This window comes from Protopterus annectens, chromosome 13.part0 (assembly GCF_019279795.1).
Source record: "Protopterus annectens isolate FY-2018-M chromosome 13.part0, PAN1.0, whole genome shotgun sequence".
In the NCBI taxonomy this organism is placed as follows: Eukaryota; Metazoa; Chordata; order Ceratodontiformes; family Protopteridae; genus Protopterus; species Protopterus annectens.
In genome coordinates this window covers 260252250-260269895 of record NC_056747.1, presented here as the reverse complement: position 1 = coordinate 260269895, position 17646 = coordinate 260252250, and the positions used below count along the sequence as shown (strand labels likewise).

Here is a 17646-nt window from a genome sequence, read left to right as displayed (position 1 = left end):
TGGGTTAGTGTACATTTTTTTCTGAAAACAGTAACTTCTTTCTTTCCATAAATTGTTAAATTAACAGTGTATCAACTTTGTCATTCACAGGTAACAATGATGCACATCAGAAATGGAAAGAATAATGTTAATTATCGTTACTTGTTCCTTCAAAGTGACAAACTAAAGCCAAGAACTTGTGGAAAATACTTACAATGCCACCTCAGACAACTGCTCTTTGGTGAGGTTCAGTGGATGATTGAAAGCCGTGATTCCATACTCATCTGGATCTTTCCCATGAGGCAGGTTTGATCGTAACAGCCCATTGTTGAGGACGTTGACAAAAGACACCATAGCATGCCAGCCTTTATTGTTGAACCAAACCTAGATAAGCCAAACACAAGTGTGACAGCACAGCTATCTATAGTCACCACAGAAAACACCATGCTAACTTACAACATCCCACTCAGTGAAAATCAGCTGATTTTTTGAGATCCCTGTGCACTGCATAACAACCAAGATCTCTTGATCGTATTTTTAGAAGCCTTGTCAAGTCAATTCTTCAAACATCTCCATATGCTGCACCATTTGTGTGTCCCATAATGCCACTGTCAAAACAGATGGCTGTGCTTGGCCCCATGCTGTCCAGCTGTGATCCTCAAAATACACAAGCAAACTATATCACAAGTTGACAGCTCGCATCCATGGATTCCCCCTCAGTTAAGAAACAGGGGCATGAATAGAAAAGAGGACAAGAATGAGACATCTAAAACTACCTGTGGTCGAAAGTGAGGTTTTGATTTAAGGGATATTTGGTCTCTGTAGAAAACTGAGTAAGGTTCTCCACTTCTAGACAGATGATGATCTGCATCTTCAAAGTCGACTTGTCAGATATTATGGCATCTAGGATAAAAAAAATTCCAAGAAACAAACTTCAGGTATTTCAGGGTCAGCTGGTTCTAAGGCAGACAGGTGATACCTTGAGTTGTAAGGAGAAGGGTTCTTCATTGCAGGATGGAGAAAGAAGATCCCCTGCAAGAACCGCTTAACTGATCTGGCTTCAGCCAAAATTCTACCATCTAAAAGATTACAGTGCACAGAGATGGCAGGAACGCGCACCATGTGATCAAGGCCAAAGTTAAACAGATACAGAAGACAGATGAGATAGGTCAGGCAAATCTGTAAGTTTGCAAAGGGTGTAGTAATGGGTATTTTTTACTGCCTAGATGAATCATTTCTATTTGGGCATACAGGTACTCCCAAGTACAGGATTTGCTAGTAGCCTCAGAAATTTCCACTGGAAGATCCTGAAGCATGAGGAGACATAATGTAGGAGTCATTCCCCGAGATGAAAAACAGACCATCACCTAGCTGAGAGGTCCACACTCAAGACTTTTTTTTTACTCAGATAATTTTTATTTTAAATGCATAACTAACAAGAACAGAAATACTTGTTTACAGTTAACAGACATATTAATCACACTCAGACTTGAATCAACTCAGGGGATGCCAGAAATTCAGACTTCTGAAAAGTACAGTTTTGTACCTACCATAAATGTAGATGTTCGAGGATTCCCTTGCTGCAGTCCTGACAATTGGGGTATAGTCCGCGTCCCAGTCGGCCCGAATACCAGAGAGAGTTAAGGCTGACGCCGGCCAGGGCGCCTTAGACTGACGCCAGTACGCCAGGGTACTAATGCGCATGACCGACGCCATTTCCTCAGTCTTTTCTTGCCCCAGATGTCAGAAGACCCAAAAAGACAAGTCCCAAAAACAACCTGTACCAAAAAACATGTACAATATATACAGTAATATATACAAAAAATATAAGCATGTAAACTCACCTACACAACCACCCTGAAACACAGAGGGGAAGGAGGAGGGAGAAATTGACTGCAGCAAGGGAATCCTCGAACATCTACATTTATGGTAGGTACAAAACTGTACTATGTTCTTCGCCTTCCCTTGCTGCAGTCCTGACAATTGGGTAGAATCCCAAAGCAGAGGTAAGGAGGCTGGCAAATTATAAAGTAGCAGGAGCTGACAACATGCCTTGTAAAACAGCTGTGGCAAAACCAGCTCTAGACTTAGAGTATATGGGCAGGTGATAATGCCTAGAGAAAGTATGCACTGAACTCCAAGTAGCTGCTTCCAGAATATCCTTAGTTGCCACCCCCCTTAGAAATGCTGTTGAAGTGGCAGTAGCCCTAGTGGAATGAGGCCTAATCCCAGCTGGAACCTGTTTGCCATGATGGGAATAACAAAATGCAATGCAAAAGCCAATCCACCTAGAAATAGTTTGTTTTGACACAGGCTTGCCCTGTGAACTCAAAGCAAAAGAAACAAGTAACTGCTGAGACTGCCTAAAATCTTTAGTCCTGCTCAAATAATAACGCAATTGCCTGTGTACATCTAAAGTGTGCAAAATCTTTTCCCCTTTATTTTGAGGATCTGCAAAAACGTAGGCAAATGAATAGTTTGGTTTAAAGCCACACTAGAAACCACCTTAGGCATAAAGGAAGGATTAGTACGTAATGATACCCTGTCCTTATGGAAAATCAAAAGGGCTCTACTGCCATAAGGGCCTGCAACTCAGACACCCTTCTTGCAGAAGTAATAGCCAACAGAAAAGCAGTCTTCCATGACAAATATTTCAATTCAGCAGTAGCTGCAGGCTCAAAAGGTTGTAGAGTAAGTTTTTCCAACACAAAATTGAGATCCCAAGCAGGAGTAGGAGCTCTACGTGGGGGTCTTATATTCTTTGCCCCTCTAAGAAACTGCTTGAACAAAGGATGCGAAAACAAAGGTGGGTCACAATCATAGTGAGCTGAAATTGCTGCAGCATGAATCTTTATGGAAGAGAAGGACAAACCTTTGTCCAATAATTCAGTAAGATATTGAAGAGCCACACTCAAATTAGGCTCTGAAATCTCCAAATTCTTTGCTGAACTCCAAAAAAAAAAACCTCTTCCATTTTTCTGCGTACACTCTCCTAGTACTAGGCCTTCTAGCTTCCATAATCACATTTAAAACTTGTTGAGGAAGCTGAAACCTACCGTGCTTCAACACAGAATATGCCAAGCTGTGAGATGAAGAGATTGAAGCTTGACATTGAGCAGATGACCGTCCTTCTGAGATAACAGATGAGGAATCAGAGGTAAAGGCCATGGAGGCTTCTTTACAAGACTCCTTAGAAGTGGGTACCAGTGTTGCCGAGGCCAATCTGGAGCTATCAAAATCATCCTTGGCCTGTCTTGTCTGACCTTTAGTAATACCTTTGGAAGAAGAGGTAGAGGTGGAAAGGCATAGACATGAAGGTTTTTCCAACTGAAAGACAGAGCATCCACTTTCCAAGCTGTGTGATGAAACCCTTTTGTGCAATACTTTGGCAGCTGGTGGTTTAGTGGAGAAGCGAACAGATCTATGTCTGGAGTTCCCCAGGACACTGTCAATTTCTGAAATACATGAAGATCCAGTTTCCACCCGTGGGGATCCATGATTTGTCTGCTTAATACATCTGCTAGGGAGTTCTGTGCTCCTGGCAGAAACCTTGCCTGAAGAGTCAGTTGCAGGCTTAACGCAGTCTCCCATAAAATCATTGCTTGCCTGCATAGAGGATAAGAATGTGTTCCCCCGTGCTTGTTGATGTACCACATGACAGTTGTGTTGTCTGTCAGAATCAACACCTGCCCTGGAAGAAGTAACTCCTTGAACGCCATCAATGCAAACTGGACTGCTAACATCTCCTTCATATTGATATGTAGATGCTGTAGTCTGGCAGGCCACTTGTCTTGTATCCACTTTCCATTTAGATGAGCTCCCCAAGCAGTGTCCGAGGCATCTGTCGTTAAAATCTGACTCGCCTCTGGCCGGGTCACAGAGAGTCCCTTGTTGAGGTGACATTCCTGAGCCCACCACAAGAATTCCTTTTGAAGGCAAGGTATTATTTGAATGACAGTGTCCAAATCTTGGCAGTGCTGTGTCCATACATTTTTTAGATACCATTGCAGCTTCCTCATATGCAGTTTGGCATTGGGAAGCACCAGAATACAAGATGCCATGAACCCTAATGCTTGAAGGACTGTCCTTGCAGTCAGCACGGACTGATGAGATAGGTGATGGAAGTAAAGTGACAGATTCTTTTGTTTGTCCGGGGTTAAAAAGGCCATCTGGGCTGCTGTATTCAGTCTCACACCCAGAAAGCACATGTCTTGAGAGGGTACTAGACTGGACTTTATTTCGTTCACAGAATACCCTAGGCATCTTAGCACTGCTATGACATATTCCAGATGCTGTAGAAGGTGTTCCTTTTCTTGAGCCAGAATCAGGCAGTCGTCCAAGTAAGGATAGATTTGAATGCCTTGAAGCCTGAAGTAAGCTATCACTGGAGCCAGAACCTTTGTGAATACTCTGGGCAGTAGATAAGCCAAAGGGCAATGCAGAGAACTGATAATGAAAATCTCCAGTTCGAAACCTCAGATACTTTCTGCAACTTAGCCTTATAGGCACATGAAGGTAAGCTTCCTTGAGATCCAAAGTTACCATCCAGTGATCTTTGCCCAGCAGAGGTAACAGTTGCTGTAACGCCAACATCTTGAACTTGGGAATGTCCAGATAAGTGTTGAGGATAGATAAATCCAAAATTGGTCTCCACGTGTTCCCCTTCTTTGGCACTAGGAACAGGCGAGAATAAAATCCAAGCCCCTTTCTGATACAGGGACTGGCTGAATGGCCCCTATCTGGAGTAACTGAGAAATTTGCATGTGAGCCTCTTTTCTTTGTGGAGGAGGAACATCTGGCATGCCTCTGGAAGTGGGCATTGTGTGGAAATAAAATCTGTAACCGTGATGAATGATATCCAGCACCCCTCTGTCTTGAGTGATTAAATCCCAATTTTCTTTGAAAAGAGACAATCTTCCTCCCAAAGGAGCTGCCAGACGAGAGTCCACTGGCAGCTGAAAAGGCAGGTCATTGGTTCTGCTTACGAAAGGACTGACCCCTGCCTTCACCAGAAGTCTGAGCAGGTGAACTGTCTGATCGAGGCCTAAACGAACCTTGAGCCCTGCCCTACCACGCCTAGACCTACCCCTAGACTGGGAACCATAAGCAGGATATGTCCACCCCTTAGCAGGCCAATTTCTACTAAACTTCGGAGGCTGTACCTGCAAAAAATCTTTAACAGTCTGCATAGACTTAGCTTTGTCCTCCATTTTCTTTAAAACTGCTTCCACAGGCGGTCCAAACAACACATCAGACTGTAAAGGAGCATCCAAAATCCTTGTTTTAACATGCTCAGCTAAATTCTGATCCTTCAACCAGGCATGTCTGCGAAGAACAGAACTAGTAGCAGCCACCCTCGAGGAGGCCTGAACAGCATCAAAACCACACTGCAAAGAATGCTTACCCACTTGTTCAGACACATGAACCAAATCCAGCAATTCTTTACACTCAATACCTTCCGCCAAAGCATCCACCTTAGATTTCAATTGTGAAAGGAGATAATTCTGATATTTCAGCATATGAAACTGACAATTCAACGCCTCATGGCCAAAGTGGAAGAAGTATATACTTTCTTACCCCACCTATCCAAAGCCCTTGCCTCTTTATCAGAGGGTACAGGATTTTTAACCACAGAAGCTTTAACACCTTTAGGCCCCTGAGAAACAGTTTCTGGGTCCGCCCTGGGACTCTTAAACAAATACTTATGAGCTTCGGGCACCCTATAATACCTATCAGGCTTAACAGGAGCAGGAGGCAAGGAGTCAGGGTTCAGAGAAGCCTCTGCAAAAACATCCTCCACCACATTCGACACAGGGGGAATAGCTAAGGGCCTATGGTGAGGCAAAAACAAGAATTCCTAAGCCTTTTTCTAGAGTCAGAGTAATCTTGGCCTTCCCATTTAAAGTGCTCCCTCATGGAGTGAAGAGTCTCTGAAAATGAAAAATCCTCAGGAGGAGAAGCCAAAGGGGTGGAATCATCCACATCAGAATCAGAATAAGTAGGGAACTCTTGCAAGTCTTCCCCAGAAGACTCAAGCCTGTGAACACTGTTCAAAACTATCAAACTCCTGTTCCACCCTAGGCCTCTTATCAGGTGGGGGCATAGAACCTCTAATCAGAGTAATCAAATCTTCTGCCATTTTGAGCATATGTTTCTTAGGCACAGAGCCCGAAATGCTAGGAGAAGCCCCACAGAAACTGAACTTGGCCTACCTCTAAAAGAAGCTTTGGCAACAGAAGGAGAGGCCCTAACTACCTTGGGAAGAGAGGGAAGAACAGTTACCTGAGAAGCCCCCTCAGCCTGGCCTACCTCCTGAGAGGGCACATCCTGTAACAGTAAAGTATCTGCCTGAGATTCCATTGAAACTCCTGGCAAAACCTCCGGCTCCCCTGAGCCTTCCAAAGGACCGACGTCCGGGACTGCCGGTTCCTCTCCCCTAGGCTTCACTGTTTTATCTTTGCGCTTCTTGGATGAAGCAGGCGTCGGAGCATCCGACGGCATATTATAATTGCAACGTTTCCCAAACACTAACCTAGCACAATCAAGCCTCCTCTTAATAGTGCGCTTGTTAAATCTAGCACAAGAGCGGCAACCAACAACGTCGTGCTCAGGCCCTAAACAAGGTATACACAATGTATGATAATCCTTATGCGGTATCTGCTTCCCACAAGAAATACAGTTATTCACTTTTTCTGACATCCGTTTAAATACTGAGGCAAGAAAAAACCAAAATGTTCCCCAACGGGGTTACTTAGCCAACTCTGTATTCGGTCTGAAACTCCGGTTTCGGAAAATCTCAGAACGCCAACCTGCACTCGCAAAACTGCTTCTGCATCGGACCATGCGGCAAAAAAGACTGAGGAAATGACGTCGGTCATGCGCATTAGTACCCTGACGTACTGACGTCAGTCTAAGGCGCCATGACCGACGCCAGCCTTATACTCTGGTATTCGGGCCGACTGGGACGCGGACTATACCCAATTGTCAGGACTGCAGCAAGGGAAGACGAAGAACATCTGCTGTGTTATGGGCCACTGCTGAGTGATGAGGATGCTTTCTGGTCCTTTTCCTGAGAACTCTCAAACAAGATTTAGAGGAAAGGTACAAAAGCCGTACAAGAACTTTCTTTTCCAGACAAGGAAGAAAGTTTAACTTGCCCTGTTAAAAGGAGCAAAATTTGGAAAGAGGCATGTTCTTATATATGGTAAACAGACTGACTTTCATTGTGCCCCACACCTTGAAGATCTTCAGGACACATACCAAAAGAACATACAGTTCTAGGAAAGGAACCAAACTGCACATCATGAAGTGTGTAGCAATATTCAATTTTCCTTGAATATGACCCATAATCACTTCCCAGCATAAAAACTGGAGAGAATGCTTCTTTGCATGTTCAGTTACCAAAGTATATGGCTTGTATGTTCAACCTTACTTGAAGAGGTTCCAGCTCCAAAATACTTGCCAGTGTTTACAGTAAATGTTTACAGTAAAGATAGAACTGCACAGCAAACCGCAATCAGGCAGATGATTCTGCACCCTTACACAGAAGGCCAGATTCCTGATTTCCTGGGCCCCCTCCTTTACGAGGAAGGACTGGCACAGACTCTATATCTATCCAGTGAAGTAATTATCCAGACTGGGAGCATGGGAGATGTCTCCCAAACCATAATAAAACTAGATACTACAAAGTAGAAAAGTGGCGTGGGAAAGATCATGAAACCCTTCTGTAAGGCCTATCTGGACAGAAATGATAAACCAAAGACTGCCATTTTGTACATAACATGAAACAGACCCAGTACAAAATGCAGAAATCTTCTGTGAGGCCTTTAAACTTTGATGTACCTATATGCATCCATTATGTCCAATAATACCACTTCAAGTTCCAGAAGTAATAGCAATATCAAGCACTGGATTGCCACCATTCAGAAGCTGGTACACCAGATATGCCTGATAAAACATTCAGGCAAAATGGGTCACCACCAGTCAGCATCGGGACCAGGAAGAGGTATAACTAGAACCAATTTCATAGTTCTGAAGTTGACATGGGCTCTATAATATCAATAAAGCAAAAGGACTAAAATTCCACCAAAATCTTCTCTTGACAACTGATCTGCCAGAGAAGTCCTCGATGGAGTATGATCAAGCAATTCTAGAATAAGCCACTTTTTATTACATAAAGACTTGCTTGTTTTGAGTGAAAGTTTGACAGATCTGAGGCAACCAGAATAACTGGTTGCTAGTCAGGACTACTACACTACTACTTGCTATGTTTACCTTTTGGACAATTTTGCAGGAGTCGTCAGGGATGTCAGTACATCCTAACACTTGCATGTCAAATCCTCTTAAATGCACTGGGACATTCTGGCACAGGAGGAAAAACTACATTTTTCAGGGGACAGCTGTCCATACACTGATCTATACAATGTACTTTCCTTCTTCTAGGAAATCCTTAATTCATGAGAAGGTTCCCCTAAGAGTGAATGTTCCCTTCCTCAAAATAACAGGACAGTCTGATGAAGCTTTCACAAAAACATTTGATGCAGACACATGCCCTATGCAGCAGCAGAATCAAAAGTACAGCTGTACAGCAAAGAATGAAACTTGAATGACATCAGAGAGTTATTTTCACTGCCTTGTGACCCCAGAATCAGAGAGTTTGGAAAGCTTTCCAATTACCTGATCTACCACACACACGGAGCTAGAAATGGAAAAAGACAGACATTTTAGGCCTCACAACCAATATGGCAGATGAAAAAATTATTTTGTGAAACTTGTCTACAGCTTCAGAATCAACTGTTGCAGTACAGCCAAATGTTATGGGCCTACACTCCTTATTTGGTCAAGAAGTGACCCAGGAGTCAGCCTGAATAATTGTAAAGTATGGTACAGCATTTGGACAAGGGCTTATAGAGGGTATTAGCTTTCTTAGGGACAGAAGGACTGATAACCAAGTGCTTCCAGGCTTCAAAGACAGCATCATTAAAGAGTCCTCCAGGAGAGGATGAACCAAAGCTGCTCATTCACCTGTATTATGTACCAGTTGAGCCTCATCTTGGGGAAAGATAGAGGAATCACTAGCCAGTCAATAGAGGACCTCACAGGTCAGTGTTTTCTCCACACTATCACCCAAAGGGAATGGATGGAGGGAAAATGGTTATTATCCCCATCTATCTCAGACTCTACAGGACAGAGAGGGTTCCCCTATACATCTCAAGGGCAGCTAGTGGAGGAAGAGCTGGTATTCCTACTCATCTGACAGAAAAGAGACCTTCAATTTTTGTGTACAGTAGATCTCTGTGGAGAGGATATCTTTGACAAGTACTGGTCAAGAGGGCAAGAGGAGCTGACTCTTTCCAGTCTGATGTCAGAAATGCAGCAGTCACATGCTCTGAAGTGGAACAAAAACTACCCTCCAATCACCACCTCCCAGTGTATACAAAACTACTCATCAAGAGGCTGGTGCATGGCCCTCCATCGATACATGTTGACAATGTGCTTGCTCACCTTCTCTGTCATCTCCAACCATAATTCCTAAAAGGCTACACAAGTCAAACATGGCAGGGGCTACCAATGGCCCATAATGTGACAAGAACCTATAACAGCCCTATCTCCAACCTTACTGGTGAACTTTAGACTTGCAGGTACAAAGTCAGCAGACCTAATGATCTTCAGCATTTTGTGTTCAAGGCTAGGAAAGGCTAATATCAACCCTCAGGGTCTTGCTCTTAAAAGTCTCTCTATTCCACTTTTGTCTTCCTTTAGCTTAAAGGGAAGCTCACCAACCATAACAGCTTGGAGACTGATACCAAAGTGCTGGATTTATCAAACAGAAACGTTGGCTGTGACTCTGATTGCAAAAGGGCGCCCCCCTCTGTTTGAAGTCTGCACTGGCTGCTCTCCACCTCTACAGCCTAGCAAGTGGTGAAGTAGATCAGAAGCTTCACATGACACCAGCTAACATTACCAGACTGTGGCACTGACACTTTAAACCAGTCTCAGTGAGGTGCTCATGTCCCAGGCAAATACAGAACTCCAGCAGGGGTCCTAATTTGGGATCTGAAGCCTGCATTTAAATTTAAAAAGCTTGTGCTTCTTACACAACAAAACGGAAACTTCTGAACAATGTACAACAGAATAAAATCCAAATTGCACAAGAGTCAAGAAATAACTGAAGGGCAGAAGCTTGGTGCACCTCCTAATTCCGTGTACATGCACCAAGGTGTATGCCAATGGGCTTGTAACAAACTGATACTTTAGAATTTTTGGAATGCTCTCAAGCAGGAGATCACAGCAGTCACCCACTCAGAGGGTCTGTTTAAATAAGAGATGTACTTAACTCTCACTCTAGATCACGACATATTGGATTCAGAGCTCCTAATTTTCTAAAATTTTAAAACTGGCTTCAGCTTACCTGATATTTACATAACTTACCCAATGACAAAAATGTTTTACAGTTAAAAAGCAGTCCACTATTCTGTTCACCACGAATCCCTTTTCGGCTTTAAGTACTGCTGAAGATATTTCTACATGCAGCATTCAAAATCTTCAATCATACATGGCAAGTGAAATTACAAATTCAGCTGAGTGTAGAACACTAGTATGGCTGACTGCTAATCTGGCTCTATGATTTCCACCCAAGATTATTGAGAATCAAAATTCCATTTTTTTTAGCATTTCTAAATCTTTCAACAAGCAAGCCGACTCAAAATTTCAATTTTGCATCTGCAAACATTATCATACATTTCCACCTAAAATTGGGAAGATATCTAGCAGGCAAGTATTTAAGTTTCTGGCACAAGCACCTTCACAGGAACAAAATAAGTGTAGATATCATAGTGGTAAATTATATACACATACAAATTATCATGCATGACAAATAGATGAGAATATGTGAATACATAAAGTCAGAAAACAAATAATTAATTAGAATACTGCATAATGAGTATCTGTATATAATCTACCACTATGATGTAGACATTTATTTTGTTCTTGCTTTTTACTGGGAAAACACTTCCCAGCAGGATCTTCTCAGTTAATACATATAAATAAATAAACCATAAAGAAGACAAAATGGTGGTATGACACTAGGCATATTCTTCAGTGCACTGTCCAGGTTAATGTACACAAGCTTTTGGTCAGTGTGATGGCAATACACAGGTGTAAATTTTTCCACAAAAACGTAATACGATAAAAGATCTATATAACACAGGGCTCATTCATTTATAGTTTGTGGACAAGATGTGACTACATCTATTCAGTCTTCCCCATTATGATGGGACTAGTATTCAGCTGCTGGGTCTTCCTTCTCTTTGGTTTTCTATACCCTTCACTTGCCACAGACCCTATTTGCCTCCATACACTTGCTTTCAATTTTCTTCTCAGGCATGTTGATTCATGAATCAACCACACTTCCTGAGTAAAACAATTTCTCAGATTCATACTGAAATATGCAACTCTCAAATGCATCTGGTCCCCTCCCTCCCCCTTATGTTTTTCTTTAGTTTCTAAACCCTGGGAATACTCTACTATTACTTTATGGATCAATATCATACCCTCCACCACCCCCATCTCTTATGGTCTCTACTAAGCACAAGTTCATTGCTTCCAGTTGTTAACACTTGTCTTCCATCTCGCCTGATGATTATGGTGGCCTTGCTGATTGAGAAAATCAGCAGCTGAACTCGCATGATGGGCCGGTGCAATGGCCAAAAAGCAAACCAAAAATCCAAATAAATAGCCAGCACCTCAATTCGCACAGGAACAATATTTATTTTAGATCCACGATCATACCGGTTTCAGCATCAAGCCTTCTTCAGTGACTTGCTGATTGACTCATGTCCCTGTTCCTAAACAGTCATAGTCACTGCTCTGACACAATCTTCCACTAACTATTACCATTTAGTCCTCTTTTTTAGCCTGCATCAACCTAAAGCCCAAAGGCCTGATAGCAGGCTGCTTAGTATTTTGACCAGGTTATGCAGAATAAGACATACTAAGCAGCCTCCTATCTGGGACAAAAAGAAAGGCCTTACTACAGCCAAGACAGATTACATCAATTAGCTCACTTTTATGTTCAATCATGCTGTAACCCATTTGTAGAGTGGTAGAAAGCTCATTTGTCAACTCCATTTAACAGTAATCTCTATCAGCGCAAGTTATGGAGATTTGGAGGTTAATGCCCTTTATAAAGGACTCTGGCCTTTCCTTCAGGATCATACCATGACTTAAACCTTGGAGTGGTATTCTTTCCACCTTTGAAGCATGGGGGAGGGGCTCCACTCATCAGGCACCTCCTCTATGGCCAGGGACCCATTGAAGATATCAGAATTCCTGCCACATTCCTAAGAATTCTGGCGAGGATTGTATCATGATCTTTTGCTTTGCTCTTGTGCTAACTTACCTCTTCTCTCCATTACTCCCTCACCATCACCACCAGCCCAACCATCTTCTAGCAAAATATAATTCCTTCCTTCTTGTTTGTGAACAAAGAAAAGTCATTTAGCACTTTAGCCAGTTCTCCATCCTCACTAGCTCAATGCCATCCTTGGTTAGCCTGACCAAATCATCCCAGTTTTGTCTCTCTCATGCCTACTTTTCTGTCTCTCTGAGATGTACACAAACCCCCAGCAACACCCACAGCCACACTATCCCTGAACCAGTACTGCAGTTTTCTTCCGTTCTTTGCTGTGGCTTCCTTAATATTTCACATTAGTATCCTCTCTTCATGTGTGCTTAACTTCCTTCTGCTCTTACATACTCTCCTTTTCCTTCAGAGGTCCTTTCACCTTTGTGTACAAGCATCATAGTTTTCTATTATTTTACACACTTCTTGGTGCATACTTGTCAAGACACTGTACCCCCATATTCCCCCAGACCATATATCTCATCCATCTGCTTCCAGCTATTCTGTTCCTCCCTAACCACCTGGATCTACTTAGCTGGCTCTTCTGTAATCCCACACATGCATCTCTCTCTCTCTCATTCATCCCATTTTCTTCTACTTAACCACACCAGGACACGGTCACTGTTCAGCACTGGTCTTACCTCCGTTTCTCCAACACCTCTGACCTTCAAGGACTTTGAGGAACTTACCACTTGGCATCACTTGGATGAATCTCTTCTGATCAACAACTTCAATAAGAAGTCTCTCCTTTTTCACTTTGGATGTAGGTAATGGCCAGATTACTACTACTAGAATGTTATGTCCTATGACCATATCTTCCCCGTTCTACACACCCCAACCTCCTGAACTTGTCTTCCACCTTAGAAGTTCTGGTGAATGGCAGATTATACTCGGTCACTAGCTCTTCCCCATATCAGCTTATGGCCTCAGAGTCAGTGCAGTGACTTGTTCCCTTCATCCCATCCTATGGTGATGGCCACCACTCTTTCCTCTCAATCTCTTCACAAGTGAGCCCCTTCCATGTATATGCTGCAACTCCCCATTTTTCCTTCTCTAATTTCCCCTACAGAGACTACAGCCAGATACTACCACATCCCAACCTCTCATCTGTTGTCCACATTACCATAATGCTGGCTATATTTGCACCTTCACTCATTAGGGTAACCTGTAGCTCCCCGTTTTCTTACCCAAACTCCTGGCACTTCACAGCATCTCAGACCAAATGTAGGCAGGCACTAGAACTACTTCCTAGTGACCTTTCTTGGATGTTGCCTCACTTGATCTTAATCTCAATTCTGTACTTTCTCCTCCATCCTTATGCTTTAAGATAAAGGCACTTACTAGGCTACTGATCCGTGTGGATCTGAAGAAGCCTAGCCTTAGATTCCCACAGTAGTTTTTAGCTGTTACATTTTGCATATGAATAATCCAGAGGTGGCAAGAACAAGGATATGTTGGGATATTTAGTTGCTACTCTCTCTTTAAGGGGCATGGGTACAAAACCAAAAATTAATTTGCCATTTCACATCCATTCATCCAAATTTAAATTGAATAAAGCGGTGGTGCAGCGGTTAAGCTTTGCCTCTCGGTTGGAGCGCCTTCTCTGTGGAGTCTGCATGTCCTCCCCATGATAGAATGACATCTAAAAGACATGCAGGTAGGTGCATGCATGAATGGGTGTGCCTTCTTTGAAGGCTGGGCATCAGACTGGCAACTCGGCACCGTAAAAATCCACTGCCAATCATTAGCGGACCGGAGTTCCGCTGTGGCGACCCCTAACCGGGAAAAGCCGAAAGGACTTTTAAAACAAGTACTTTGTTTTATGTGGAGTGGAAGATGACGTACCCTGTTCACCTGCTATCATCCTTCCACAATGTTTTAACCACCACATTTCACAAGTCCCTTCTACAACAAGACAGTCTTACCCAGATTAAGGACCTATCCCTTCCTAAATGAACCAGTCTAGAGCACAGGAAGGGCCTCTCAAAAAGCCAAAGTGCAACCAAAGTCCTGCCATTTTTGTGCCACACTTCTATCCCTCCTAACCACCTCAGGCTACTGGTCCAAATATGGACTACAATTTGTGGCCTTTCCCCAACACGGTTACCTTCTCAAACAAGTACTGTACAGAATAAAGCCATACACCATTTTAGCTGGCTGCCATCCCCATACTGTGTCCTTGTTACATGCTCTTGAATCCCTTAGTGACAGAGTCACAAAGCAGGAGTACCTTGTCTATCTTCCATATCCTGAACTGCTACTACTAAACTCCTGTTTCCCTTTGCTTGTCTATCTACTACTTGTTCCAAAAGCTCTCATTAGAAGATGTCATAATGCCAATGGTTCTGGTCTTACTCTGCATTCCCAGACCTGCAGTTCCGCTGTTGAGGCCCTCAGTTTCCTTCTTTTCCCTCATTGGACTTCTGAGGTTCATCCTATTATTGATCACCCTGTTAATTCACCTTCTACCACCCCTTTCATAACCCTACCTCATCGTACCTGCTCATGCGATTCTCCGCCACTTTTGCTTTCTTCTCCTATCCTCTCTCCTCCTTTTGTCTGCTCCTCCATCCCTCATTTACTTACCTTAATTGAAGCCTTAGATTTCTTCCTCCTTTGTACTGTCACTGCCTGCTCACTCCACCTGTATGACCTCCTTCCTTGCTACTGTCTCCCTACTATGTCCCATTTCAGTCCGGCCCAGACTGAACTATTAGCACACTTCCCTGTGGCCCCCCCTCCCTCAGCAGTTCTGCCCAAGTCCTACCCCTGTACTCCCTGCTGGTTTTAAGTTTTATTCCCTGTGGCCCTAGTCTTAGTCCATAATGACTGCATGATCTTCAACTCCATTTCCTCTCTTGCTACTATATCAAGATTTCTAGAAGCTCCACAACTGAGGATAAATAGGTCCCCAAAGATGGACAATACACATTCCTTAAGCACTTCACCCAACTCTCTTGTTCCTGCTTTAATAGTCTTCAGGCACTATGGCTTGCACAGTTCCTCAGCAATGCTGTTCTTTAAGTGTGGCATTACTGTCAGAATTAACTACCCCCCACATCACTGTGAACCCCTGCACAACACGATGCAATGCCTTGGAGGCAGCATATAAAACTTGAGTGGAGAGAAGTAATATGATGACAGTTTCTTCTCTCAGCACCTGGATGTAGATCAGAGTGTATGTGCTGTATCTTTAAGAAAGATATCAAGGACTGAACGTGCACATATAAATACCGGGCACGTGCCATTCCCAGTGCCATTTTGAGAGTGCAGCCATAAAATGAGCATCTATGATTGTAGTAGTTAGTTTGTATACAAGTTACTTAAGTTAAAGTCAGTACATTTCTATCGTGTTGTGTTTGTATATAATAAAGCTGCTTGAACAGAACCCACAAAGACTCTTCTATTGTATCCAAAGTAGGAGTGACATGGTGTCAGAACTGGGATTTCAGAGAATAATATTTGGAGCCATGAGGTGCACAGATGACAGTGAAGGTAAACTAAGAGAAATGAGCATGAAAAAGAGCCAGAAAAGAATCAAAGGTAATGAGAATTTGCACGAATTGCTTATTTTATAAAAAGATAAAACTGAGCATTACAAGGGCATAAACCGCATTATTAAACAAACAGGAGGCAAAAAAGGTTCATTAACCAAGGGAAATGTTTAAGATTGAGATATTAGATGAAATGATTATCACAAAAGCAAAATGAGTAAGTTTAAAGTAAAACTGGTGTTTTTAAAGTAAAATAGGCATGTTTAGAGTAAAATGAGCACAAGAAACGAACAATGGGCATGAAGAGATTAAACGAGCAAAATGAATATAATAAGGCCAAAAAGGGCACATTAAGCGTAAAAGGCATAATTAGATTTATTTGAAGTACCTCAAGGTGTGTGCTTATTACTGTGCATGTATTCTGAAGTGTTATATGTGTGCAAAGTGCAACTAGTTTTATGAACTACAGTCAAAGTATAGCCATTTCAAAAAGTTTCTTGAGCTGGGTATGTCTATACACAAAGTGCCACCATTACAGAGGGTTTCTTGCGCTGTTAATTATCTAGCAAGTTACTGCCATTTTGGGGAAATTTCAGTGTGCTGTGTACTGTTTATTCGCAATTACTTTGAGATGTTTCTGACTCTGAGCTTCTCTTGCCCAGTTCATTCACATCGTGCAGTTATTTGAAATGTTTCTTGCACTGATAAGAGGTGATTTCATGCAGTATGGTAATTTCAAGAGTGTTACAGTGCCAGAGAGACACATTTCACAAAGTTCAGTTATACAGAGGCTTGTTGTGCTATTAGGCAATGTCACAGATACTGGCATAAATTTCTGGCACATGTGCATGTGTATGTGTTCGTGCTTATTCGCAAAATACTTCATTGGTACGTGTTAATATGGCAGGTGGATTTTGAAAGCCCTTACCACTTGTATTTTACAAAATGTTGCAGAGAACTGAGAAATATTTGAGCAAGAGTATAATATTTTTAAACAAGCAGCTTATTTCAGACAAAGATGCATGCACCAGGGCATTCATTTTGCTAAACCTAGCTGGGTCAGAGGCCATTCAAAGACCGCGTTCATTTGTGTATGCACCAGCAGTATATGAGGGAGAAGGTGAAAATCATCATGTTATTGTACAGGCTGAATCAAGGGAAGACCCCGAGTGTTTGAAGTGCAAATTCAGGGAAATGTGTAACCCCCAGACAAAAATTACATTAGAGAGGCATCTGTTCTACACAAGAGATCAGAAAGCAGGGGAGACTTTTGCAGCTTATATAACTGACCTGAGAAACCAAGCCAAAATGTGTTGGTTTGGTGACTTAAAAGATGAGTTGTTAAAACACAGGCCCATGCATGATATTAATAGTGCTGCTGTAAGAAAGATTTTGCTTCGTGACAGTGACTTAACGTTGAGCAAAGCCATTGAGATGTCAAATCCATGAAGTTACAGAGAAACACACAAGTATGCTTGCAAGTGACAACAGCATGGTTTCAGCAGGCTCCAGAGCAAATGTAGATAGCATGCAACACGTTGCAAACAGAAGCAGGCCTACACACATGGTGGCCACAACCCCTGCTGGCTCACCAGGGAAACCATATAGTTTTCCAGCAAGTTCTAAGACCATTTCAGTTAAAGCAGCATTCTCAGTGTAGTACAAACGTGAATTAGCAAAACCAAAGTTCAGCTTTATTGTTAACTGTCGCAATTGTGGTGCCAATCATGTGTCTAAAACAGAGAAATGCTTAGCATTTGGTCAGCAATG

The 17646-nt window shown here is 42.6% G+C and overlaps 1 protein-coding gene across 1 annotated transcript in view; it reads right to left on the bottom strand.

The window, feature by feature from the left end:
• The window catches only part of ABCA7 (ATP binding cassette subfamily A member 7), an 882362-nt gene that overhangs the window by 191465 nt on the left and 673251 nt on the right, over positions 1 to 17646 (bottom strand). The window contains exon 35 of the mRNA XM_044053819.1: positions 194 to 363. Coding sequence (XP_043909754.1) covers positions 194 to 363 — 170 coding nt within the window. The remainder of the gene's footprint in view (positions 1 to 193; positions 364 to 17646) is intronic.